Raw genomic sequence first — 26,630 nt, 5'->3', positions numbered from 1 at the left:
TGTTCTTTTTAGCTTCTCTTCAATGATATTGTCTGTTTGGCTGTTCTTGTTACTTTTGATGCTTCAGTTTTTGGTAAACTTTTTTTGATTAATGGCAAATTCATTTAACTGTTCATTGAACTAGTCTGAGTTTTTCTCTTAAAATGAAGTGGAGACTGAAATATTTCTTTTTCTCTTACAGAAAAGTCCACCATACATTTTCTCCCCAATTCCATTCCTTGGGCATGCCATAGCATTTGGGAAAAGTCCAATTGAATTCCTAGAAAATGCATATGAGAAGGTAAGTCTTAAAAATAGACTCCCCCCAAAACCACAAGCAAAAAAAAAAAAAAAAGAGCTAGTTTAGATAAGTACTTTGCAAACTTTTCTTGTAAAATGGTGATGTTATGCTTATTGACAGGAGAAAGAAAAACATAAAAATTGAAGCTTTTCTGGTTTGAGAAGGACAAAGGCCTTGTAGATCCCTTTAGTTTCTCCCAGTGTTCTGGGATAGTTCTAAATTTTATTTTTCACTGATTATACTTAAGATTGATAAAACTAATACTCTTGTTAATCATGTATCTCAGATTGTGTTGACCTGTTCCATTCATTTTCTGTGATTTCACTTGCCCCTTGGGTTGGGTTACATGATATCATGGGCACTGGAATCTTTGATCCTCTCTAATGAGTTTTCCTGTCAGTTCAGCTGTTAACTCTATACTTGTGCCTTGGACTTTGCTATTTTACCTCACAACAGCAAGTCACCTTATTCTTAGATCATACCTTCTGATTTCTTGTGCAACTTCTTGGAAAATAAGCATTGTTTAACATTATTAGTCCCTGTTCCCATTTGCTTAAGTTTTGATCCAGCAGACTTCTTTCTGGTTTTCCGGTTTTTGCTACTTTGGGTCCATGGCCCCTCATTTCAGTTACAGCATTGTCAACCAGTCTAGTTCCCTTGTTTTTGGATCTTTTCACTGTGCTCACCTGGCTAAACACTATCTGTGGGGAGAGTTACTCATTTTCTTATTCCTTGTGCCAGATTGCTTCCTTCCTAATGTCATGAGTACTCATATTAAATGAAATTTCATATTGCTCAATTATTTAATGTTCTTGTTTTTGACTTAACATGCACCCTAATGACTAATTCAAGCCTTTATATGTCTGAACTTCTGAGCCTTTCTACTTCTTCATCCAAGCAGATGATTTTGGCTCCTAATGAAAAGGGAGTTAAAAAGCCACTTAGCTTGGAGCTAGTGGCTCATGTCTATAATCTTAGCTATTCAGGCAGTGGAGATCTTAGGTTGAAATTTGAAGCCAGCTTGAACAGGCAATTCCACAAAACATTTATCTCCAATTAACCACCCAAAAGTCAGAAGCAGAGCTATGGTTCAAGTGGTAGAGTACTAGCCTTGAGCAAAAGAGCTGAGGGATAGCACTCAGAACCCTGAGTTCAAGCCCCAGGATGAGCTAAAAAACAACAACAAACCCCTCATAGTCTTGATTTCAAACATATCAACCCATTTGTGTTTATATAATCTTATTTTTTTATAATCATGGTAATAATTATTAAACATCTACTTTGTTCACAGTTTAGTGCTTTGTAAAAATTCTTCCACTGAAGCCTCACAAAACCTCCTTCAGGTGTATGTATTATATAGATAACAAAACAGGTCATTTCTTACTGGGGGCCAAGTCAAGGTTTACACACAATGATTTCTTACTGAAAACAAATGATATTTTCTATGACCAAGATACTTTTCCCTCTATGAGTAATTTATATTATCTTGACAGCAGTTCCACGAACTTTAGACTCTTTTGGCTAGTGCCATTTTATAGATCAGGGACGCTGAAGCACAGAAAGGTTAATTTTTCTGAATGTTGGATGATGGACCAATAGGGGTTTGAACGCAGGCAATTTGGGATCAGAATCTTGTGCTCTAGCTCACTATGTTCTACCCTAATTTTATTGTGTAATCCTTTGTCTCCTATTGAAGACTGAACTCTTGATCCCTTTCTTTTGTTTCTAAAACCTTATGTTATTATTATTTTTTCTGTCAATGTGTACATCTCCTCATTGAATCTCTTTTCCTTTTCTGTGAAAAATGTTCAGTGTTTTTCATTTAAGAAGTAGAAGACTTCTCTTAACTACTTAGTCTCCTGTCACACCCATTTACGGACTTGTCTGTGTTCACTGTCTGTTTCGATGACTCCTATTACATATTCTTTTTTTTTTTTTTTTGTCGGTCGTGGGACTTGAACTCTGGGTCTGGGCGCTGTCCCTCAGCTCTTCAGCTCAAGGCGAGCGCTCTACCACTTGAGCTACAGCGCCACTTCCGGTTTTCTGGTGGTTTATTGGAGATAGGAGTCTCATGGTCTCTCCTGCCCGGACTGGCTTTGAACCGCGATCCTCAGATCTCAGCCTCCTGAGTAGCTAGGATTACAGGCATGAGCCACCAGCGCCCAGCATATTATTATTATTTTTTTTTTTATTACATCTTCTTCAGTTCTCTTTGGTCTCTGTTTTACTCCCTTCATCAATAAGCTCCATGTCACTAACCCAAAGGTCTTGGTCTCTTTTGTAACTCAATTATTGGCAGATATTTGCCATTTAATATTGGGGTGCTCTAACTTTTTGTCCTATGCCTGTATTTTCTTAGTAATCTTTTTTCTTACAGCTTCAGTTACTGGCTATATGTAGGTGTCACCCAAATTCATGTCTGTGGCTCAGGTCTTTTTTTCTGAGCTATAAACCTGGATGTCCAATTTCCATAGGATTCTCTTAGTTGTTTGAAAGGCTTCTGAAAGCCAATATTTCTAATTAACCACTGTTTTTTCTTCCTCTCTCCAGTTATGATCATCTTATCCTAGTCTCCTCCTTGTTGTTTTCCAAGTTTCAAGGCATACTAGAAGCATAAACTTGCTTTTTGAAGCTGGACACTAGTGGCTCACACCTGTAATTCTTGCTACTTAGGCTGAAATCTGAGGATCACTGCTGGAAACCTCCTTCCCTCTCGCCCCTCCCCAGGAAAGCCTGTGAGACTTTTTGTATTTATTTATTTTTGGGGGGGGGGGTCCAGTCGTGGGGCCTGAACTCTGGGCCTGGGCACTATCTTCAGCTCTTCAGCTCAAGGTTAGTGCTCTCCCACTTGAGCCACAGCACCACTTCCGGCTTTTTTCTTTTTGCTTATATGGTGCTGAGGAATCAAACCCAGGGTCTCATGCATGCAAGGCAAGCGCTCTACCACTGAGCCACCTTCCCAGCCCACCTGTGAGAGTTTTTATCTACAATTAATCACCAAAAGGTCAGAAGCAGAGGTCTAGTTCCAGTGGTAGTACTAGCCTTGAGCACAAAAGCTCAGGGTCAGCACTCAGGCCTTGAATTGTAGCCCCAGGACTGACACCAAGAAAGAAAAAAGAAAAAATTCCTTCTTGATACTTCTAACTCTTATCCATTGCCAGTTCTGCAGATTCCATCTCCAAAATAGCAATTTTCTCTCTGCTTGTATCTCCCTGTGCCACTATGACCTCATGTCACGTGTTTATTAAATTTTGCAGTAGGTTCTGATTCCTATGGTGGCATTGCTTTTGCTCCTATCACATATTTTGCATAGATTAATATGTATATTCACCCACATTCATAAATGTGTCCTCACCATATAATTGAAAATATATCCGGTTTTCCTTGGCTTGCAAAGAAAAACCTCAATATGGCTTGTCAGGGTCTATATGTCTATGCTCTGCCTGACTCTTGGCTCCCATCTCCTCTTATTTTTCCCCCTTTCACCTTTAGGCCTTTGTGCACACTCAACTACTCCTACACTTGCCATTCATTCTCAGTCCTGGTGTCTTTTTTCCTTCTGTAGTCTGGGTTTCTTTTCTTTGTGTAATATGTGTTTGCATTTGGAATTCTACTTTTGTTAATGTGATTATTTGTCTTATCTTTTCTAATAGACAAAAGCTTCATGAATCAGGGACAATCCTTTTTTTATTCATGGTTATATCCCACAACCTAGTCTTTAATAATAACTATAAACATGCAAGCTGAAGCATTTGATACCTATCAAAACTGACAGTAATAGCAAAAATGAAATCAGTGTTGATGAGGTAGCAAGCAAAACATTGATAATTAAATAGTGTTCTGGTACCCTCCTGAACCAAATACTAGAAAAAAGGCCAGAACGTTTGGTTGCTCCTCTACATTCATTCTTTTATTTATGGTGGTAATAGGGTTTAACCTCAGGCTTCATGCTTGCTGGGCATGAGTGCTCTATCACCTGAGCCATGCTTCCACTTCCCCCGTACATTTATTTTACACAAGGAAAAAAGAAGTATATTCTCAGAGTTCTCAGAAGTGTTCATTACAGAATTTTATAGTAAAGAAAAAAAAACCCCAACATACCTGTGACACATTATCAACATGTCCAATTTTAACTGAGAAATTAACTAAATTAATATTGTCCTATCTAATGGTAGAAAATATGATGTTTAAGTGATAGAACAGGGCAAATGAGAAAAGGAAGAATTAAATGTATTTATACAGTCTTTACAACTGGATGCACATAATTACAAATTAAAACAAAGGTTGAGGGTATTGAAAGATGAAGGGAATTTTTTAAAGATTCAAATGCCATAAATGTTTCTCAATGAAATATTATTTTGTAATTTAAGAACATGAAGTACCTTTGTGTTGCCTTTTTGTGTGTGTGCTAACCTCACTGTGGATTATTTCTTTAGTATGGACCTGTATTTAGTTTTACCATGATGGGCAAGACATTTACTTACCTTCTGGGGAGTGATGCTGCTGCACTGCTTTTTAATAGTAAAAATGAAGACCTGAATGCAGAAGATGTCTACAGTCGACTCACAACACCTGTGTTTGGAAAGGGAATTGTATATGATGTGCCTAATGCGGTAGGTGGTACTGTTATGGCTCCGTACTAAACTAAATATAGCTAGATGTGTGTTATACATTTATAATGTATAAATAATTTATCTCTTGGATCAAATGATCTGAAAAACTAGAAGGCATTAAATAAGTGAAAACTGAAGGAAGATAAAAATAATGTCAAAGTATGGTGGACGCTTGGGACATTGCATCGGCATTTGTACTGGGTTGGGAGACTGGAAAGTAACCTCCATAGCAAAATGGTCCCTGGAGTTAGGAGTATGAAAAGGAACCAAAGCGAAGCAGGAGTTGGGGCTAGTTTATCACTTGCCTAGGACCTTGATAGCTGTAGGCTACTTCATATAAATACAGAAATGCTTGAAGTGTCCCATAGCTAAAAAGTGCTCTTATTTTTATTTTCTACTTTTTAGAATGTGGTTTTCTCTAAGTGCTGTATAGTTAGAACAACCCACAGGATCCTATGATAAAACAAAAAGTTACTTTAACGTATACCCTTGAAATTTTCTGTCTTTTTTTTTTTTTTGTGAAGATTTTCCAAGAACAGAAGAAAATGTTAGTACGTGGTCTTAACTTAGACTACTTTAAGCAGTGTGTTTCAATAATTGAAAAAGAAACAAAGGAATATTTCCAAAGTTGGGGAGAAAGTGGAGAAAAAAGTAAGCAAAATGTTTTACACTTGTCCTGTTCTTTTCTGTGAACAGGGATCTAGAATGTGTGTGTGTGTGTGTGTGTGTGTGTGTGTGTGTGTGTGTGTGTGTGTGTGTGTGTGTGTGTGTGTGTGTGCCAAACAAAGCAGAATGTATCAAGCTACTGTGGATTTAATGAGAAGGACATGTTTGACTACCATGGAGTTGTAAACAGAAATACAGTCTACATTAGACTGTAACTATTGCCTTTGAAGCAATAGCCTTATTTATAGTAGAAAACATCAGTTCACTACATTCAGGCCTTAGGTTTCAGCTTCTGTAAAGTGTCTAGAAACTTGTTCTTATCATTAATGCACCTAAAGGTGATATGTATATTTTCTAACTATGAAAGAAGCTGATGTGAATATTAGAACATTTCTTTATTCTATTACCTCTCTCTCTCTCCATTTAAGCACACATCATATGTACATATATACACATATATGTACAAATATACATACAGGGCTGGGAAGGTAGCTCAGCGGTAGAGTGCATGCCTTGCAAATATACATACACAGTCTCATTTTATATCCTAAGCTGGACTTGAACTTGTATTCCCTCTAACTCATCCTTCTGATGCTGGAACTATTGGCATGTGCTACCCCTTTGGTTAGAATTCCAATTTAATAAATGCATGTTTGATAGATACTTTTAGCATCAAGATGGCCAGAACATTTGCTGACCTTACGTAGTTACATAGTTACATAGAAGGTCACTGATGAATGTGGAATTAAAGGACAAGGAATTAACTGGATAATTTTCGTGGCTTTTAAGTTAACAAAGTGGCTTTTGCCTGACACATCTGTCTCTAATGCTGGGATATAGCAATTGGCAATTATAGTTGCCTATCCTCTATGGCTAACACTTCAATATTTTTCCTTATCTTCTTGATTTGACCTAGGTAAAAAAAAATTCAGTCTTTGGCCTTGTATTGGGAAAGCACCCAGTTATTGTCCTCATTCTATTTATTTCATTTACTGGGATTTAAATTTAGGACCTTGTACTTGCTAGGCAGGTATTTACCCCTTCAGCCATGTTCTAGCTCCTTTTTCTTTCAGTTATTTTTTGGATAGGTCTTACATTTTTTTCCCCACTTTGTCCACCATCTTCCTGTCATGACTCCTGCATAGTTGAAATTACATATGACAATTGTGCCCAGCTTATTGGTTAAGGTGGAGGTCTTGCCATGTTTTCTCTTTTTTAAACCAGGGCTAGCCTAAAACCTTGATTCCCCCCTCCCCCTCCTTAGTTACCAAGTAGCTGGGATTACAAGTATGCATCACCATGCCTGGCATGTCCTCAGAGGCTTTAAACAACCTTATTGATGGTTTTTACTGTGAATTGAAAACCACATAACCATATTTATCCTTATTTTCACGGTGTAGAAGAGCTCATGAGTGAATTTAGAGATGCCTTTGTGGCATCTATTTTGGCTGAAAAAAGTGCATTGTACATTGGATAATTTTGCTTATTGTCTTTATGTTCTTCTATTGTAGCATTGGGGCTGAATTCTGGGCCTCGGATCACCACACTGCTATTTGAACTGTACCTATAGCTTCCTCCTCTCCCCTTTTTGTTCTTCCTTGCCTTTTTAGCTGGAGCGTTGCTGGCCTCTCAGACTCACAAACCTTCTCCCTCTATCCTCTGAGTAGCTAGGATTACAGGCATGAACCACCAAGCCTGGCTGTGCTTGTCTTTTTTTTTTTTTTTTCTAATTGTCATTTTTTTTCTTCACAAATCCTTTATGCCTTTACAAAAATGTTTCCAAAGACTTTGGGTAGTAGTGATGATAATGATCCTTTTTCCCTTAGATGTGTTTGAAGCTCTTTCTGAGCTTATAATTTTAACCGCTAGCCATTGTTTGCATGGAAAGGAAATCAGAAGTCAACTCAATGAGAAGGTGGCCCAGCTGTATGCAGATCTGGATGGAGGTTTTAGCCATGCAGCCTGGCTCCTGCCAGGATGGCTGCCTCTGCCGAGTTTCAGGTATGGATAAAGAAAATGTTGCACTTGGTTGTTTAACTTTGTGTAACTACTGTGATATTGGTGTGTTAGGAGAGTCCCTATTGTTTTATAAGAAATCAAGACAGGTTTCTTTAATGCACTCATTGAAGCTGTTTCAGCTGATTGAAAAAGGGAATTTGTTGTCTGTCCTAAGGTTTTAACATTTACTTGTCACATATTCCTGTGCTCAGGAAAGTCTGAGCTGGACCTCTGTGATGCAGCACTCTTTAAAGCACTGTGTGAAAGTCTTCGATGGTTTTTGTATATGCACATTGTGAAACTTCTTTCTTGGGAATATTTGCCCTTCATTTAGTTTTCTGTTGGTCAGCTTGCCAACTATACTGTGATTTCCTCAAGGACAGTGACCATCTGTGATGCAAAGCAATAGTACCCTTATTTGCTGTGCAGCTCTGAGTTCTGTTAATAGCCTTCCTCTAACTTTACTGAATCTTTTTTAGATAAGAACTGGGGTGCTGGGACTGGGAAGGTGGCTCGGTGGTAGAGCACTTGCTTTGCATGCATGAGGCCCTGGGTTCGATTCCTCAGCACCACATAAGCAGAAAAAAAAGCCGGGAGTGGTGCTGTGGTTCAAGTGGTAGAGCACTAGCCTTGAGCTGAGGAGCTGAGGGACAGTGCCCAGGCCCAGAGTTCAGGCTCCATGACCAGACCCACCCCCCCCCAAAAAAAACCCCAAAAACCAAAAAACCAAAAAAAAAAAAGAATGGGGTGGAGTTAGTTGGTACTTTGGCTCTTTCTTCTTCCTTTTTTTTTTTCTGTTGGTCATGGTTATTAATTGGAGATAAGAGTCTCACAGACTTTCCTGCCCAGGCTGTCTTTGAACCTTGAGTCTCAGATCTCAGCTTCCTGAGTAGCCAGGATTAGAGTTTTGAGATACTAGTACCTGGCAAGTTTGCAGGTTTTTGAAAAAGAAATAATTATTTATTGAGATTAAGTGATTACATAAATGTCACAGATTTCACACTATTGTGGGAGAGTGATACTTAAAGTCACATATACATTTTAAACTTCACTAGGCAAATTGTCATTATTATGGTCTATACAGTTTGTGAATTCTATAAGCTTAGACAATACAACCATTTCTTCCACATCAGGTGATATGTACATTTCTTTCCTTTTGCTTAGTATAAACTGTTCCCTCTTTCCTTCTCATTCCCTTCCTCCCATCTCTGCCCTTGAGTTGCTTAGTTCATTTTCATCAATGTCCAGTGTAGCTGATGGGCCCCTCTGTTGTATTTTCCGCCACTTCCCTCTGATTTTGTGCCGTCCTCCTAGCTTTCCTCAGATGTGCATATGTATAATATGTGAGATCAAGAACATGGAGTCATTTAGAAATTATATGACAAATTAAGTAGGTGTCCTTTGTTTCTTGTGTCTTGCTTACTTTGTCATATTTCCTTGCATTTTGGATTTAACATCCACATATCAGGGAGACCATGTGCTGTTTGTCTCTCTGATCTTGGCTTACCTCACACAAAATGATTTATTCTAGTTCCATCCATTTCCCTGAAAGTGCCATCATTTTTTTCCTATCTAATGGCTGCATAATATTCCATTGTACATAGGTACCACAATTTTTGGATCCATTCTTTTGTAGTTGGGCAACTGGGTTTCCATATCTTGGCAGTTGTGAACAGTGCTGCAATGAACATGGGGGTGCATGTGCCCTCATATCGTGATTCCTGTTGCTCAGGGTAGATGCCTAGGAGTGGTATGACTGGGTCATAGGGGAGGTCTAAATTTAGCTTTCTGAGGAACCTCCAGACTGCTTTCCAAAGTGATTGTATTAAGTGTACATTCCCACCAGCAGTGTAATAGGGTTCCTTTTTCTCTACATCCCTGCCAACATTTGTTGTTGGCTGATTTAGGATTTGGGCCATTCTGACTGGGGTAAGGTCGTATCTCAGGATTGTTTTTATTTGAATTTGCTTTATGGTCAGGGATGATGTACATTTCCTCATGTGTGTCTTTGCCATTTTTTTTTTTTTTTTTTTTTTTTTTTTGTCGGCCGTGGGGCTTGAACTCTGGGCCTGGGCGCTGTCCCTCAGCTCTTCAGCTCAAGGCGAACGCTCTACCACTTGAGCTACAGCGCCACTTCCGGTTTTCTGGTGGTTTATTGGAGATAGGAGTCTCACGGTCTCTCCTGCCCGGGCTGGCTTTGAACCGCGATCCTCAGATCTCAGCCTCCTGAGTAGCTAGGATTACAGGCGTGAGCCACCAGCGCCCGGCGTTGTCTTTGCCATTTTTATCTCTTCTTTTAGAAGTCTCTCTTTAGCTCCCTTGCCCATTTAATGATTGGTTTGCTACATTTGGGAGGGATTACAAGTGTCTTGAGTTCCCTGTATATAATGGATATTAGACTTTTGTCTGATATGTTGCTGGTAAATAATTTTTCCTAATTGGTTGGTTGTCTTTCTATGTTTGTAGATGTGCAGAAACTTTTTATTTTAAGACAGTCTCATTTGTCGAGTCTCTCTCCAATTTGTTGTGACCCTGGGACTCTGTTCAGGAAGTTCCTGCCTGTGCCTATAAGTTCAAATGTGTCTCCTACTCTGTCCTGAAGCAGTTTCAGAGTTTCAGGTTTGATGTGAAGGTCTTTAATCCTCTATCATCTCTTGGAGGTAGCCTTTGCCTTCCATTTCTTTTTCGTTTTCACTGGCGTGCTTGGCTGTGTGGCTGCTGGCCTTTGGGGATGATTTGATGTCTTCCCTGCTGATGAGTCTTGTAATTTTTCTCTGGGATTTTTGCCTGAGGACTCAGTGATTATCAGAGTTAAATCCTGCGTTGGTTCCTGGGTCAACAGCAGCCATCCAGAACACACCTGTGGGGGTCCTTCTGCCCCTGGCTGCTGGAGTCTGCTCACGGCTCCCGATTTCAGCCAGGAACCCCCAGTTTAACTTGTTAGAGCACCCACCCCGCACACACAGGCGGGGCTCCTTCTGCGGTTCCGAGGACCGGCTGTGACCTGGCAGGCTGGGTGTATTCCCCACGTTGCTGGGGCGATTTCACAATTCCTGCCTCAGTGGGACCAGAAGCCCAGGTGGGAGGCAGAGGGGTCTAGGTCTAGCTCTGGGCGTTACCACCAGCGCTGGTCTCCCGTGGCAGGGTGGGGGTGTCCCCCATGGGGCACTCACTTATCCTGGAACTGGTTAAGGGCCGTCCAGTGATGGTGTGGCAGATCACTGTATCTGTGTACTGTAGATCACTGGTTGCCACTGTGCTCCATTGCGATGATTGTGGGCTGAGCCGTGTGGGGCTCTGGCCTAGGTTTCACAGTCTCTGTCTGCTTACTGGGTCAGGTCCAGCGCCATGGAGTTTTCTGGGCTGGAGTTGTATGGACCACGATGGCTCCTGTGAGGGGCAGGGGAAGGGTCTTCATGTTTTTCATCTTTGTGCAGGTTCTGAAGTATTTTTCTTCTTTTGTTTTCGTTCGTGTATTTCTCTGGTTTGTCTTTTTGCTGTTGTCGATCTCTTGGGGGAACTGAGAGGTGGAACGCAAACTCTCTATTTGGCTGGAGAAAGCTTGGTGTTTCCCCACCGTTTCGTTTCCATCTTGCTTCCTGCATCTCTTTTTTTAAAAAAATTGTTGTGAAAATACTGTACAGAGGGGTTACAATTACATGGGCAAGATAATGAGTACATTTCTTATCAAGCATTGTAGCCTCTTCCTTTGTTTCCCTTTCCCATCCCTTCTCATTCCCCCTTCCCCCCCTCCCAAAATTGTAAAGTTCTTTTTCAACATAACGACTTGTACATCTCATTGTTGCAATGGGTCCACCTGTATCCCTCTTTAAACGGTTTGTTTTCCCCTTCCCCTCTCCAAATTATGCCAACATCAAATACAATGAAAGCAGGGGTTATACTGTGGGGGAGGGACATACAAAGCAATAAAGAAATCATCTTATAAATATATTAGAAACAATCGCAAGAAAGAAAAAACATTCGAATACTTATCATGGGGTTCATTTCACCAAACATCAACTTATCTGACCTTTTCTGCTTGTCTCAGTAGCAAAAACAATCCTTAACAGAACAGCGCTGGAGGAATATCAATACCAAATTTCAAACTCTGCTACAAAGCCATAGTAATCAAAACAGCTTGGTACTGACACAAGAACAGACCTCGGGACCAATGGAATAGAATTGAAAACCCAGAAATGAACCTACAGACCTATAGCCATCTAATCTTCGATAAGGGAGCTAAAAAAATAGAATGGAAGAAAGCCTCTTCAGTAAATGGTGCTGGATCAAAGACCTGGAGTCAAAGCAGACACCCTGAAAATACTACAGGATGGAATAGGAGAAACTCTAGGTCTCCTTGGCACAGGCCAAAATTTTCTTAATAGAGACCCAGAAACACAACAAATCGAAGAAAGGTTGGACAAGTGGGATTGCATGAAATTTTTTTATCTTCTGTGAGAACACCCAGCAGAGAGTTTGGTCCATTGTCAGCTTTCCATAAATGTGCACCCCCACCCTGTTTCCAACTCCCAGTCTTTTGGGTTAAGTTGCAGTTCTTAGCTTGACATGATAAGCTAGTCTTGTTCCATTTACTTGGACAAAAATTTTACTTATTCTTAGTGGTTTTTGGTGCGAAATATGGAACCCAATGCCTTGTGCATAAGGATGCTCTTCCACAGCTGTACATCTAGCCTTCATTTACTTTCTTAAATAAGCCATGAGTTTTTCTGGCTCTGTTTTGTTTCAGGGTTAACCCTGAGTGCTTCCTTCCTGTGCATATTCTCTATTAATCCTCAATAGCACTCATGCAAGGGAAACAGGGCAGGAGTTCCTATTATAAAGCTTGACTTAAGAGGGAGCCTAGGAGTGAGATTGCCTGGATTTAAATTCCAGCTTCAGTGCTCAAGAGCTACCAGTGAGTTTAGGATGACTATCTGTCTCAAATTACTTGCTGCATAGTGAGCATGTTAAAGATAACCTTCTGAGAGTAAAGCTTATTTTACAAATCTACTACTACTGTAGTAGTAAATCTACTGTAAAAACTATGTTGTTTTAGAAACTGAAAAGTCTAATCAGATCCTCTAGAAGAACCATTCTAGAACTATTCTGCCCCAAGAACTGACTTGATTAAAATTAGTATTTCATGATGAAAATCATGTGCAGATTTCTCTTGAACTGGAAAATGCTTCTAAAGGAATTATACACTTGTTTCAGACCTAAGGTAGAAGATAGGCAACACATTAACACTCTTGATAGAGAGATGGATAGATGTAACACTGCATATTGCCCTCAGTGACTGTAGTAATTCTTAACAGTATATTTTATGACTTCTTTTTCCACTTTGGTTCTGAGTTTTATCAATTATTTTAGAAGCATTAAGATTAAAGTAGTCAAAATGAAATGAATCCTAGGAAGTATTACTTCTTTAGTTAATTCCTATGTATTTTTTTGTGGGGCTATTACAAAAGGAATTACTTCCCTGATTTCAGTTGCAATCTTCTGGTTATTGGCATACAGAAAAGCCACTGGTTTTTGAGGGTTAATTTTATACTCTGTTACTTTGCCAAAGTTTTGAAGTAGCTCGAGTAACTTGGGACTGGAGCCCATGGGGTTCTTTAAATACAAGATCATGACATCTGCAAAGAGGGTGAGTTTTACTTCTTCTTTCCCCTTTTGGATCCCCTTTATGTTTGCATCTTGTCTTATTGCTCTAGTTAGGCATTCTAATACTAAATTCAAGAGGAGTGGAGAGAGCAGAAATCCATGTTTTGTTCCTAAATTTTAATATTCTCCTAACAGAGAGATGCCTTAATTAGTATGTACTGACCTTCTTTATCTCTTCTTGCTAATTTTAATTTGAAGTTTATCTGATATTAATATTGCAACTCCTGCCTGTTTTTGGGGGCCGTTTGCTTGGTAGATTTTATTCCAGCTTTTCACTTTCAGAATATGTTTGTTTTTGTGGGCAAGATGTAACTCTTGAAGGCAGCAGATAGAAGGATCTTGCTTTTTGTTCCGACTAGATAATCTGTCACTTAATTGGAGAGTTAAGTCCATTAATATTGAGAGTTAGGACTGAGAGGTTTTTGGTAGTTCCTGCCATGTTATCCACATTTTTGGAGGGTTGTGCCAACTGGGTTCTTTCCATGATTCTTGGATTCTCTGTTTGGGGGCTGTTTGTTGGCCTTTACTGAGCTCTTATTGGTTTTCTATGTGTAGGACATTTTAAAGTATCTTTTGTATGGCTGGTTTTGTGGAGATATATTGCTTCAATTTTTCTTTGCTGTGGAAGGTTTTTATTTGTCCTTCTGCTATGGAGAGTTTAGCTGGGTACACTATTCTTGTTTGATAGTTGTTTGTCTTCAGGATGTGGCATACATCATTCCAGGCTCTTCTTGCTTTCATGGACTCTGCTGAGAAATTTATGGTTAGTCTGATTGATTTCCCTTTATAGGTGATTGATCTTTTCTCCCTGACAGGTTTAAGGATCCTTTCCTTGGTCTGAATTGATCCTGTGCTGATTACAATGTGACGGTGGGATGTCCTGTTCTAGTCTTGTCTGTTTGGGGTTCTAAAAGTGTCTTGTATCTGAATGGGCCTATCTTTTTGCATGTTTGGGAAGTTCTCTGCTAGGATCCTGTTAAATACATTTCCTAGACCTTTAACTTCTGTCTCTAGGGTCTCCTCTACATCCATTAACCTTAAATTAGGCCTTCTGATGGTGCCTTCTAAAAGTTGAATGGATCTATCATAGTTCTTGAATTTTTCTTGAATACTTGTCTGTTCTTTCTCTAAAATGTTTAGCCTATCTTCAATCCCAGATGTTCAATCTTCTGCATGTTCTACTGTCAAGACTTTCTACTTTGTTTTTTATTTCCTTTCCTTTTAATTGGTCAGATTCTTTGTTGGAACTTTGTTTTAGATCTTGTATGGACTTCTTTACTTCCTTAATTTGGTTTTCAGTGTTCATTCTCAAATCCCTTAGTTGATTAGTTATAGTTTCATTGGATTCCCTTTCCTTCTGTTGGGCTTCATTCATCATTCCTGTTGTGGCCTCCCTGGATTCTTCCAGCTTTCTGTTTGTGGATTCCATAAATGCCTCTATTAATCTTTGTTTATTCTCATTCTGCTCACGCAATTTCTCTATTAATCTTTTATTAGCCTCCTCATACTCACGAAATTCCTGTATTACCTTTTGGTTAGCCTCATCACCCTCACCCTTTTCCCTATCAGGTTTGCATAGAGCCCTTTGCAGGCTTTTAGTCTTTTCATTCAACATGTTTGCTAGTAGTGTTTGCAGGCCATTTTGGGAACTCTCCTCTAAATTATTCATTAACTGTTCTGTTGCCTGATTATCATGAGTGGGAGTTGAGATACCTGGACTTGCAATTTTTCTTGTGTTTTTCTGGCTTGTTCTGCCCATTTGGGTAAGAAAACAAAACCAATTCCATGCTAGAACACTATTTTAAGACAAGCATCAACTAGAGCCCTGTAGTTGCACAGATTGTTTGACACAGTCAAAATGGGTACAGATATAGTCTAGTTCAACTGATACAATCTAGTTCAATAAAAAACAACTAGAGATCAGTGGACTAAGAAAATCAAAGGAGGAGTCAGCAGGCCAGAAATTAATAGGGGAGAATTAATTAATTAATTAAATTAATTTGGCAGAATTGTGAGAAAATAAGATTAGAGGAATGTGGTGAGGGAAAAGGAGAGAGGAAATATAATAGACCTAAATTCAGAGAGAGGAAAAGGATAGAAGAAAAGGAGAGACATAAAGAAAAAGGAATAATAAAAAATTTAAAAATGAAACACTGAAAAATTATATAAGTATAATGAAATAATACTACAATTAAAGGATTTAAGGCTCAGAGTTTGTTAATTGAATACTTAATATCTGAATTAGGTATGCACACAATGAAGGATAAAGTCTAATAATTGAAGACAGGTATATTTCTGGGGATGAACAGAACAGCAATTAAGCAACACAAAAAAACCCAAAAAGGACCAAAAGTGAAAAGAGTATAAAGAGGATTAAAAAATAAACTTTAAATAAAAATGATGAAAAAAATGGAAAACAATTTTTAAATTATTTTAAAAGAAAATTAGGTAGAAAAAAAGAGTTCTTCGATTTTTTGGGGGGTTGGGGGGAGGATCTGAGTCTCCCCTGTATCTGTAACCAGACTCTTGGTTGAATCTCTGGCTTTCTTGTGGTGTTTAGTTTTTCCTCTGGCTTGCCTGGTTTCTTAAATCAGTTTGAGCAGGCAGAAAGAAGCTCTGCCTTCCCAGGGACTTTATGACCCACCTCCCAGGCTAGTTCAGAGGAGGTGAACTGCTTTGAGTATCACAAAAGAGGGAGATGGCTGTTTCCTCTAGCTTGGAGTTCCTGTGCTGGGGCTACAGTTGTGAGTAGGGTTGAGGCCTGTCAGCAATCAGTAGCTTTTCCCTGAGGGATAGCTCCTGAGACACTCACACAGCCCAGCCTAAAGCCAATGAATGTCAGGATTTATGTGTACTGAGTTTCCAATTGTTTTTCCTTTACCCTTCTGCACCTGGGGCTGCTGCCTGTGCTGCAGAGGGATGGGGCAGCCCGTGGCTGTTTACCCAGTGAAGAAAGTTACTCTGCCCTGGGCAGAACTTGCTCTGCTGAGAAGGGCAACTTTGGGGACAGGGGTGGAGCTGAGCCCAGCAGGTCAGGTTCTTTGGACCTGTTGAAAGACCCTATTGTCTTCTTCGAAGGCCTGAGTTACAAGCTAGCTGCTCTAACCTGGTCTTTGTCAGTATCAAAGATGGAGTTCTTCTCTGGTGGTGGGGGAGGGGCTACCTTCCCACTGCTGCTCTGTGAGAAAGCATGAGAATGTCTTGTGGGGTACTCACGTCTTTCCCTTTGTTTCTGGGTGGTCCACAGTCTGCGACTGTCTGTGGTCAGCAGGATGATTTCCACTCCTTCTCAGTTCTTGCTGGTGGTGAGTAGAATCCACTCTCACACCATCTCTGGCGCCTTTTTCGCGGGCTCTTCTCTGTTGATATGGCAGCTGCTATGGACACTGATGAGTGCTCAAATCTCTCTCCTTAACCAAGTTGCCTGAATTTTTCCTCTCTGGCCAAACTCTCTGTACTATGATGGCACACTTAGTGTGACTCTCCAGCCTTGGACTTTTCACTGGAATACTAAAACTGGCTTCTATGTGAGAGCTTGCTTAGTCCCCAGCTTCTCCTCTGCCATCTTCTCTCTCCCCCATTCGAAAATATTACTATTTTTTAAAAAATAATTTTATTTTTGAATTATAGGCGCAGGGACACAGCTCATCGGAAGATCAAGAATATGTTCTACAAAGTAATCCAAAAACGCAGGCAGTCAGCAGAAAAAATTGATGACATTCTTCAAACTTTACTAGATTCTACATACAAGTAAGAGCAGATCAGATTGCATATCAAATTGAAGCAGGAAAGTAGTCATTAACGCATAATTAAATAGTATTTTTAGTTAAAAGGTAAGAGTAGAAGCTAAGGTGCTTTTAATTGATGGAACCTAAATTAGTATTGAACCCTGTGACCAAGAATAATGAAATTGGTATGTAAATATGATTCTTTGTCTAAGGGTGGAGGCATGGAATGTTGAGTGGCTGTGTGCTTTCTTCCCTAGAGATGGGCGGCCTTTGACAGATGACGAAGTGGCAGGCATGCTTATTGTGCTGCTCTTGGCTGGGCAGCATACATCCTCAACCACTAGTGCTTGGATGGGCTTCTTTTTGGCCAGAGACAAAACACTTCAAGAAAAGTGTTACTTAGAACAGAAAACTGTCTGCGGAGAGAATCTGCCTCCCTTAACTTATGACCAGGTTTGTTGGAGTTTTCTGTTTCATTGCTGCCTTTTATATTGTCCCTTTTAAATAGACACTTTGAGATTTGTCTGTATATTTTAAGTTAATAAGCTTCTATATTTTTAGAAAACTCAATAACTTTATCTATCTATTCCAGTGTGATTGCTTTTTTCTATTCAACTTACTCTGTTTTACACAGATGCTTTGGGAATTCTATGGTGGTACTTTGGCTTTCAAGTCTGGCTTCTGTAGGTTCAGGAAAGTATTGTGTATGTTGTGTGTCTTAGAAAAGGTAAAAATCTCTGAATTAAAGTTTCTGGTCCAGGGGCTGGGAAGGTGGCTCAGTGGTAGAGTGCTTGCCTTTGCATGCCTGAGGCCTTGGGTTCGATTCCTCAGCATCACATAACCAGAAAAAAAAAAAAAGCCAGAAGTGGCATTTTGGCTCAAGTGGTAGAGGGCTAACCTTGAACTGAAGAGCTGAGGGACAGCGCCCAGGCCCACAACCAGACCCAAAAAAATAAAAATAAAAATAAAGTTTCTGGTCCAGATGGTCAAATTGTTCAGGGAACATCCAGAGTAATAATGATAGTAATGGAGATTAGAAACCCAAAACATTGCATCTAGCTTGCTGGGCAGAAAAAAGAGGACTATGCAACCTGCTATTTTGTCTTTGAAGCAAATCTGGCTATATACTCTTCCTGGAGTTTTTTTTTTTTCTTTTCTGGGTGTGTGTCTGTTTTAAGTCCTTTAACATGGTGTGTTAACATTAATTTTTAAATGGTAAATAATTGCTACATTCCTGGGCTTTATGGTCATTTTATAGGTTCCTGCATCTTTTTTGCTAATATATTCTTTTGAGGATTTTCCACTGAAATTCATAAAGGTTATATATTTAGAAAGTAAAATTGATCTGGGGTGGACTTAGTGGTAGAGTATCTGCTTAGCAAGCTGGAGGTCTTGAGTTGAAATTGCAGTATTGCCATGAAAAATCTAAAATTAAACCAGAATGAGACAATTCTGGGCATCAAAGTTCTTTGTTGGAAGGTGGGTTTTTTTGTTTAGTTTTTTAAAAAACTGACTTTTCTGGATTAAGTATCTAAAGTACATATTTGTCTTATAAAGTTGTTTAACTCTTTTTTTAAATGTTAGTAGTCGCCTAATGATATTTAGAGATTTTTTTTTACTATGTCTTGAATAAAGTCTTTCAACTTTTCTGAGGGGCTTTTTATGTCAACATGTTATTAATACCATTTATATATCAATAATAGCAATTAAAATTCAGCCTTCATTTCTGTTTGTGTAGATTAGTAATAGGTGAGCCATCAGAGCCTTGTCAGATATTACTTGGGCATGTGGTTACTCTGTATATGCAAACACACTTCAAAGTTTAAAGTCTCTTATAGCCATCTGATTCCCTACTTTTCCTGTTAAACATTTTGTTTTATGTCTTGTTGGCTCTAAGTAATACCACAACCTCATCTGCCTGTAATATTAATATAATTTCTGTTGGTTGGGTTTGACAAGTTTTGGCTCTTTTAGAGTTGTTTGGTTGCTGTAATTGAAATCTTACTGTTTCCAAGACTACAATGGATCTGCAAGTTGTAGTTACATTACTACAAGATTTACTCTTCTAAGATTCTTTTTTTCTTTCATCCTTGAGTTAACTATCTCTCTCTCTTTCTCTCTCTTTTTGAACTGGTTCTGGGCCTGGGCATTGTCTCTAATCTTTTTAGCTCAAGGTTAGTGTTCTACCACTTGAGCCATACCTCCATTGCAGGCATTTTTATTTTTATTTTTTTGAGAGACTGCCCAGACTGACTTTGAATTATGATTGTCAGATCTTAGCCTCTCCTTAAAAAAAAAAAAGATCTTAGACTCTCCTGAGCTACCAGTGCCAGCTAACTATTTAGATGTTGCAAAATATTTGGTTAATTTATCTGAGTTCTGAAGAAGTTGACATTGGCGAGTTTTGCAAATGTTCTTATTCTTTGAAAGAAAACTTTCTGTAAGTCCTTACTTGAACTATTCTTCAGAGTGGCTGCCACTCTTCTTGTCACATCTTGCCTCCCTTCCTCCCTCCCTCCCTCCCTCCCTTCCTCCCTCCTTTCCTCTCTCTCTCTTTCTTTCTTTTCTTTCCTTGTTCCTTCCTTCCTTCCTTCCTTTCTTCCTTCCTTTCCTTTCTTTCTTTCTTTCTTTCTTTCTTTTCTTTCTTTCTTTCTTTCTTTCTTTCTTTCTTTCTTTCTTTCTTTCTTTCTTTTCTTTCTTTCTTTCTTTCTTTCTTTCTTTCTTTCTTTCTTTCTTTCTTTCTTTCTTTCTTTCTTTCTTTCTTTCTTTCGATGGATAGAAATGTAACATGATGAGTTCAGCCATATTAAACCGGTTCCCCCTTCTCCTCTACCAGCCAATCATGTACTAAGAAGTTAAAATAATTTTTATACTGTTCGTCTGTTAAATGTTTTTTTTTAAAAAAACAACTCAGGAAGTTCTTTCTCTTTTTAGCTCAAGGACTTACATTTGCTTGATCGCTGCATAAAAGAAACATTCAGACTTAGACCTCCTGTAATGACTATAATGAGAATGGCCAAAACTGCTCAGGTGAGTGTCTTGGCTAGATTTCCCCTTCTATGTCCTTGCTTTTTAATCAAAGAAAGGAAATATAATAGCATCACAACATTTTAAAATTAATTTTTATTAGGTTCCTTTATTTAGCTTCTTTTATTCAGGGTCTTCTATGGAGCTCAGATTGGCCTACGCTGGACTTGGAATTGTCCAACCAATACTTCTAAGTATTGGGATTATAGGTATCTACCACCACTATGGCCAAAGACACTTTTTTAAATTATGAAAGTTAAATTGTCAAGGACACAGAATGACCCACTGAGATACTCACAGACATTATGTTGGAAATGAACTTTACAACGTCTGTGATGGGGGGAGGTGTGGAGGAAGTGTGGGAGAGAAGGACAGTAGGAGAAAAACAAAGGAGGGGTAACACTGTTCGAGAAGAAATGTACTCATTATGTTACTCCAGAACTGTAACCCCCCCTGTACAGCATCTTTACAATAAAATAAAATTAAAACAGTTAAATTATCTTCACTTCAGAATAGTTTTTAATTTTTTGTTAAGTAAGTTATAATTTTCTTTAACATTTTATTTAATTTAAAAAATTTTTCTGAACTTTTTCAAAAGATAATTTTAAAGACATATTTTTACATAATTGCAGGTAGCATATGTACTAATCTCGAATGCTAATTCTGCTATTCATTCTCAGTTAACAATAGGGATTTTTTTTTTGGGGGTCCGGTTGTGGGCCTGGGCGCTGTCCCTCAGTTCTTCAGCTCAAGGCTAGCGCTCTACCACTTGAGCCACAGCGCCACTTCCGGCCTTTTTCTTTTTGCTTATGTGGTGCTGAGGAATTGAACCCAGGGCCTCATGCATGCAAGGCAAGCGCTCTACCACGGAGCCAACTTCCCAGCCCAACAATAGGGATTTTTTAGAAATACATTTTACTTGCTTTAACTAATAATGTTTTGTTGGGGAAGGGCTGGAGAGGGAGGGAAAGTGTGAGAAAAATGAGGGAGGGAGTAACAATGTTTGATAAGAAATATACTCATTACTTTATGTATGTAACTGTAACCCCTCTGTACATCACCTTGACAATAAAATTAAATTTAAAATAATGTTTTGTGTTGGAGAAAAAACTGCATGGCAATGTGCTTGTTTAGTTAGTATATATGAGGTGCTGGCTTTGATCACTAGCACTGGTTTATTTTAAAAAAAGCAAGCTGTTGTTATAAATAATTGTAAAGCAAGTTGTTGTTATAAATAATTGTAACAGTATGAATCATACACATCAGATAATGGACGGTTCCTTGAAATTCTACTTTACCTCATATGCATTATGAGTTTGGTTTGTCTGTATACTTCTAACTCATTGGTGGCTCACTTGCAAATCATTTTGAGTTAAAATTTAGCTGACCTATTTATTTATTTATTTATTTATTGTAAAAATACTGTACAGAGGGGTTACAATTACATGGGCAAGATAATGAGTACATTTCTTATCAAGCATTGTAGCCTCCTCCTTTGTTTCCCCTTCCCATCCCTTCCCATCCTTCCTCCCCTCTACCCAATCGTCTCCCCCCCCCCACCAAAGTTGTAAAGTTCGTTTTCCACATAACGACTTGTACATCTCATTGTTGCAATGGGTCCACCTGTATCTCTATTTAAATGATTTGTTTTTCCCCTTCCCCTCTACAAATTATACCGACATCAAATACAGTGAAAGCAGGGGTTATACCGTGGGGAAGGGACATACAACGCAACAAAGAAATAATCTTATAAATATGTTAGAAACAATTGCATGAAAGAAAAAAAAACATTTGAATACATATCTTAGGGTTCATTTCCCTAACATCACCTTAACATCTGCTTGACTCAGACATATACTAGATATTGCAAATAAGGGAAACCATGGGACCTATGTTTCTTTGGGCCTGGCTTACTTCACTTAATATAATTTTTTCCAAGTCTTTTCATTTCCTAACAAATGGGGCAATGTCATTCTTTCTGATGGAGGCATAGAATTCCATTGTGTATATATACCACATTTTCTTGATCCATTCATCTACTGAGGGGCATCTGGGTTGGTTCCATATCTTAGCTATAGTAAATAATGCTGCAATAAACATAGTCGTGCTGGTAGCTTTAGTGTGGTAGCTGACCTATTTATATAGCCACCTTCTATATCTGTATAAAGGCTAAGTGTATGAATGCTTTCTAACATAACGATGTGTTTTTTAGTAGCATATTTCAGTATTCTCTAATAAAATGTGTTGCTTTCTTTTGTAGACCGTGGCAGGGTATACCATTCCCCCAGGACATCAGGTGTGTGTTTCTCCCACTGTCAATCAGAGACTGAAAGACTTGTGGATAGAGCGTCTGGACTTTAATCCTGATCGCTATTTACAAGATAACCCGGCGTCAGGAGAGAAGTTTGCCTATGTGCCCTTTGGAGCTGGTAAGATGATTACAATTTGGGTTTGGACTGTTTGTTCATAGGAGCATTCCATTGTAAATTAAAAAAAAGTAACTCATGCCAGGTGCCGGTGGCTCATGCCTCTAATCCTAGCTACTCAGGAGGCTGAGATCTGAGGATCGTGGTTCAAAGCCAGCCCAGGCAGGAAAGTATGTGAAACTCTTATTTCGAATAAACCACCAGGAAACCGAAAGTGGCACTGTGGCTCAAGTGGTAGAGCGCTCGCCTTGAGCTGAAGAGCTGAGGGACAGCATCCAGGCCCAGAGTTCAAGCCTTCCGACAAAAAAACAAAAACAAAAAACAAATAACAAAGAAACCCAAAATGTAACTCATTTATTCACGGGGAATTGTTCTATAAATCCTTGTAATCCTTTTTAATCTCTTTTATACTTTTAATACTTTAATACCTTTTAACTTAGTTCTAATTTTTATAGTGTACTTGTATTTTCCCTTATATTATTTAGGGACCTCTGTGAATTCTGTTAAATCAATTCTGACTTATGCAACTAACCCATCTTTCATCACTCTTATAATGACAATTAAAAATTAAAGAAACATTGGAGTTAGCACACCATTTAGGGAGCTATGTCAGGTTAAATATAACTTTATTAGTATTCAGAAGAGAGCAAAGGCTGCTTTTATAATTGAAGCCTTTCTGAAGTGTTAGTCAATATTTTTGTCTTTCTGAATATTCTTATATGGTTTTTAAATCTGAGAAAGCTGTGTGTAGGTTTGCACACAGAAATAAGTGGAGTTTTAGTCAAGCATTTCTAGAAGGATCCCAAAATAATCACAGAGACCAATAATTTCTCTATCGGTACTCTATTCTGTGGCTTTTATAATGTCAGATGACTTTTTGTTATGTAAATGAGAATATAAAGAACTTCAAGAATTTTAGATCTGTAGTTATGAAAATAAATTTAATAATGTGATATATAATATAGCAAAGGATCTTAAGATTATTAAGTTATTATGTTAATAACAATATATTAATTCTGAGGCCCAAATTCTATAACACAAGAGAGGACTCCTTTCTAAACTTCTAAATGCTGTTTATCTTTCTATATTGGTTCATATAAGTGCACTCATTTTCATGATGTTATGTTTCCTTAATCTTCAGATCTTATCAACTCCTTTGTTAATTCAGTTAGAATATTTCTAGTTGGCTGCCAAAATTAACCTAAAAATAATCTTTTCTCTCATCTTTTCAAGAGTAAGAGGACTGATATGATTAAAATACAGTATATACATTGTGATATACCATGGTGAAACCTCTTTTAATATTACATACTAACAAAATGTATGAGAAGAATGTAAAACAGGTTCTGTCCAAGGTAGGGATACAGGGCCACTTCTAGTTTTATGGTGATTAATTGGAGATTCCTGCCCTGGCTGGCTTAGAACCACCATCTTCAGATTTTAAACCACCTGCATAGCTAGGATTATAGGCATGACCACCAGTGCCCAGCTCCAATGATTATTTTAAAAAGGCATTAAGTAGGAATTGATTCCCCTACCCCACCCCTATGAAGACTCTTCACTGGATTGTTCAGCACTTGTGTTGATAACCAAATAAACACCTAAGCATTTTTGAGCTTTCTGCCCTGTCTCACAGGTCTGTTTGTTGCTCCTTGTCCAGTACCATGCTGTCTTGGTTACTGAACCTATAGTCAGGAAGTCAAACTTCAATTCAACTTAAGTTGTCTAGTATGGTTTATTTTTAGAATTGTTTTAGAAATCCTAGGCTCTTGAGTTTTTCTCTGCATTTGAGCATTATCTTCTCAACTTGTGTGATTGACCTTCTAAATTTTGAACTCAGTTTGTTATTATGGGTTTATTAAGTCCTTTCACCTTCCACAATCATTTGTAATGACAGTTGACTTTTTTTTTTTAGTATGTTCATATTGACTTTAATAGTAGAGTTCTTATGGGACAGGAAGTGAGAATATTCTAGTACATTCTAAGTCTAGATCACTATCTTATGATGAAAACCTTCTTGTTAAATTTCTAAAAAACATCATTGGAAAAGTAATAGTCAAATGACATTTGCTTAGAACACTGAAAATTTCCACTGATGTTCAATTAACTATTTACATCCTTATTTTATGTGATAGAAAATAATTTACTTTCATTATTTGTACATGTGTTATTGATTTTAAATTTCACTCTATGTTAAAGTATTTAAAACTGACTAATGAAACTTCTTTTATCCAACAGGACGTCATCGTTGTATTGGGGAAAATTTTGCTTATGTTCAAATTAAGACAATTTGGTCCACTATGCTCCGTTTATATGAATTTGATCTCATTGATGGGTATTTCCCCACTGTGAATTATACAACCATGATTCACACCCCTGAAAACCCAGTAATCCGTTACAAACGAAGATCAAAATGAAAAAGGCTGCAGGGAACTAACATGTAACACATCACTGTAAAGATGCGAAGGCATTTGAAGAGAATAAAGTTTATGAAACAACTCTGTGTAATACTTTTGAGTGTGCAATTCTAAAGGTCAGTAGGATTTGAAGATTTCTTAACTGAATCATACTTTTAAGTCAATGGTATTGAAACAGTGTTCTAACAGTTTTGAAACTATGTACTTTAAGGACGTTACATTCATTAATAAAATTTTTTTAGGGGATTTAGGTGACAGATTTTAAATGGTAGTTTCCAGGTTTCAGTTTTAAAAGTACAAATAGCTCTTAGTATAAAAGTCTAGTGAAATACTTCAAAAAGCCTAAGTAATTCATTTACCTGGAGTGTTTTTTGTATATAAAGATGGGGTGGGTGGGAATACTGACAGTTAAAGCCTTAGGTATAGGTGTAGTCTATTTTTTGATACAATAATATTCAGCAGTGATGGAGCTTTGCTATAGAAAAGTATGTCCTTTGAAAATTTTATTTGAAGCCTTGCTATATGACATTGAGAGATCTAGGGCCATGCCTACATAAACATATTTCCTAAAAACAATACACTAATACTAAATAGTGCTTATGTGTAATAAATATGCATCTGGTTTCACAAGACCGCATTTGTGTCAAATTCCAAAATCAAATCCTTAGGGAATTTTGTTTTTATTATTTACTCAATGTTGTTTCCTTCACTGTCTCCAGAACACAACTAGGGTTTTATTACAAGTTTTGTTGAACAGTTAAAGTAAGATTGAAGATCAACTTGAAGATAAGGTAATAGGAAGCAGGGTCTTTGGGAGATGGTCCACTGGTCATATTCAGTATTCAGGAATTGACCTAACTCACGACGTAACTGGAGCCTAACAATATCAGCCACCTGTCCTCTGTTACTACTAGATAAACTATTTTATCTTGCTGGGTCTGGTGGCCCACATCTTAGTCCACCATTTAAACAACTTTTATTCATGAATCTGTAGTATTTACTTCATTGAATAGTGTTCATGAAATAGGAACATAGATGGGAAAAATTACATCTTTATTTACACTAACTTCTAACTGTAATTTAGTACTTCCTTCTTAGTGTAGTGCCTTGTGAATCTGTCAGTATAAATCACAACTATTTTCATAACAAATTATAGATGATAGAGATTTATTGAAGTATATTTTACTCTCATGTTGAAGTTTATGTAGTTATATTGCCTACTGCTAGATTGTATTTAATGTTTCAATTATATTAAATTTAAAAAAGAGTTGACTGTAGTTTCTTTGGCATTATTTTGAGGTGGGATCTTTATTCTCACTAGAGATCGAGAGAGATTTGTGGCACAAAAAACATCCAGACTCTGAAAAACGATCAGTCTTGTTTAGTGAATTCACTTTCAAAGGATTTTGTTTTTAAAGTACTAAGGGCTTAGACCTTGTGCGTGCTAGGCAAGATTCAGACTTTGTACACTAATTATTGATACACCTGAATAGCAGTGATTGCAGAGGCACTCATTTGTAGACTACTTGCCCACCTGCTTTTTTTCTTCTTCTGGCTCGATAGCAGGACAGCCTTGAATGGCAACCATGTTTGCTATTAAAAGCGTTCTGTCGGGCTGGGAAGATGGCTCAGTGGTAGAGTGCTTGCCTTGCATGCCTGAGGCCCTGGGTTCAATTCCTCAGCACCACATAAGAAAAAAAAAAAAAAAAAAAAAAAAGCGTTCTGTCTATAACTGCTCCTTAAGCTGTTTTAGAACACCCTTGCTATTTCTAGAATTTCTCTTACTGGAGACTAGCTGCTGCTACAAGAAA

General features: G+C 38.1%; 1 protein-coding gene across 2 annotated transcripts in view; it reads left to right on the top strand.

The window, feature by feature from the left end:
• The window catches only part of LOC138809668 (lanosterol 14-alpha demethylase-like), a 29,302-nt gene extending 4,402 nt beyond the window's left edge, over positions 1–24,900 (top strand). The window contains exons 2-10 of one of the 2 annotated variants that reach the window (XM_069996465.1): positions 182–280; positions 4,717–4,893; positions 5,418–5,544; positions 7,386–7,560; positions 16,852–16,971; positions 17,207–17,402; positions 19,884–19,979; positions 22,237–22,405; positions 24,641–24,900. In XM_069996465.1, coding sequence (XP_069852566.1) covers positions 182–280; positions 4,717–4,893; positions 5,418–5,544; positions 7,386–7,560; positions 16,852–16,971; positions 17,207–17,402; positions 19,884–19,979; positions 22,237–22,405; positions 24,641–24,819 — 1,338 coding nt within the window. In that variant the 3' untranslated portion in view covers positions 24,820–24,900. The remainder of the gene's footprint in view (positions 1–181; positions 281–4,716; positions 4,894–5,417; positions 5,545–7,385; positions 7,561–16,851; positions 16,972–17,206; positions 17,403–19,883; positions 19,980–22,236; positions 22,406–24,640) is intronic. The other variant, XM_069996466.1, reaches the window with a different exon arrangement.
• The last annotated feature ends 1,730 nt before the right edge of the window (positions 24,901–26,630 follow it).

The sequence above is a fragment of the Dipodomys merriami genome, unplaced genomic scaffold (assembly GCF_024711535.1).
Source record: "Dipodomys merriami isolate MVZ:Mamm:240054 unplaced genomic scaffold, mDipMer1.0.p SCAF_5, whole genome shotgun sequence".
Taxonomy (NCBI): Eukaryota; Metazoa; Chordata; class Mammalia; order Rodentia; family Heteromyidae; genus Dipodomys; species Dipodomys merriami.
This window is presented reverse-complemented; position numbering and strand designations above follow the sequence as displayed.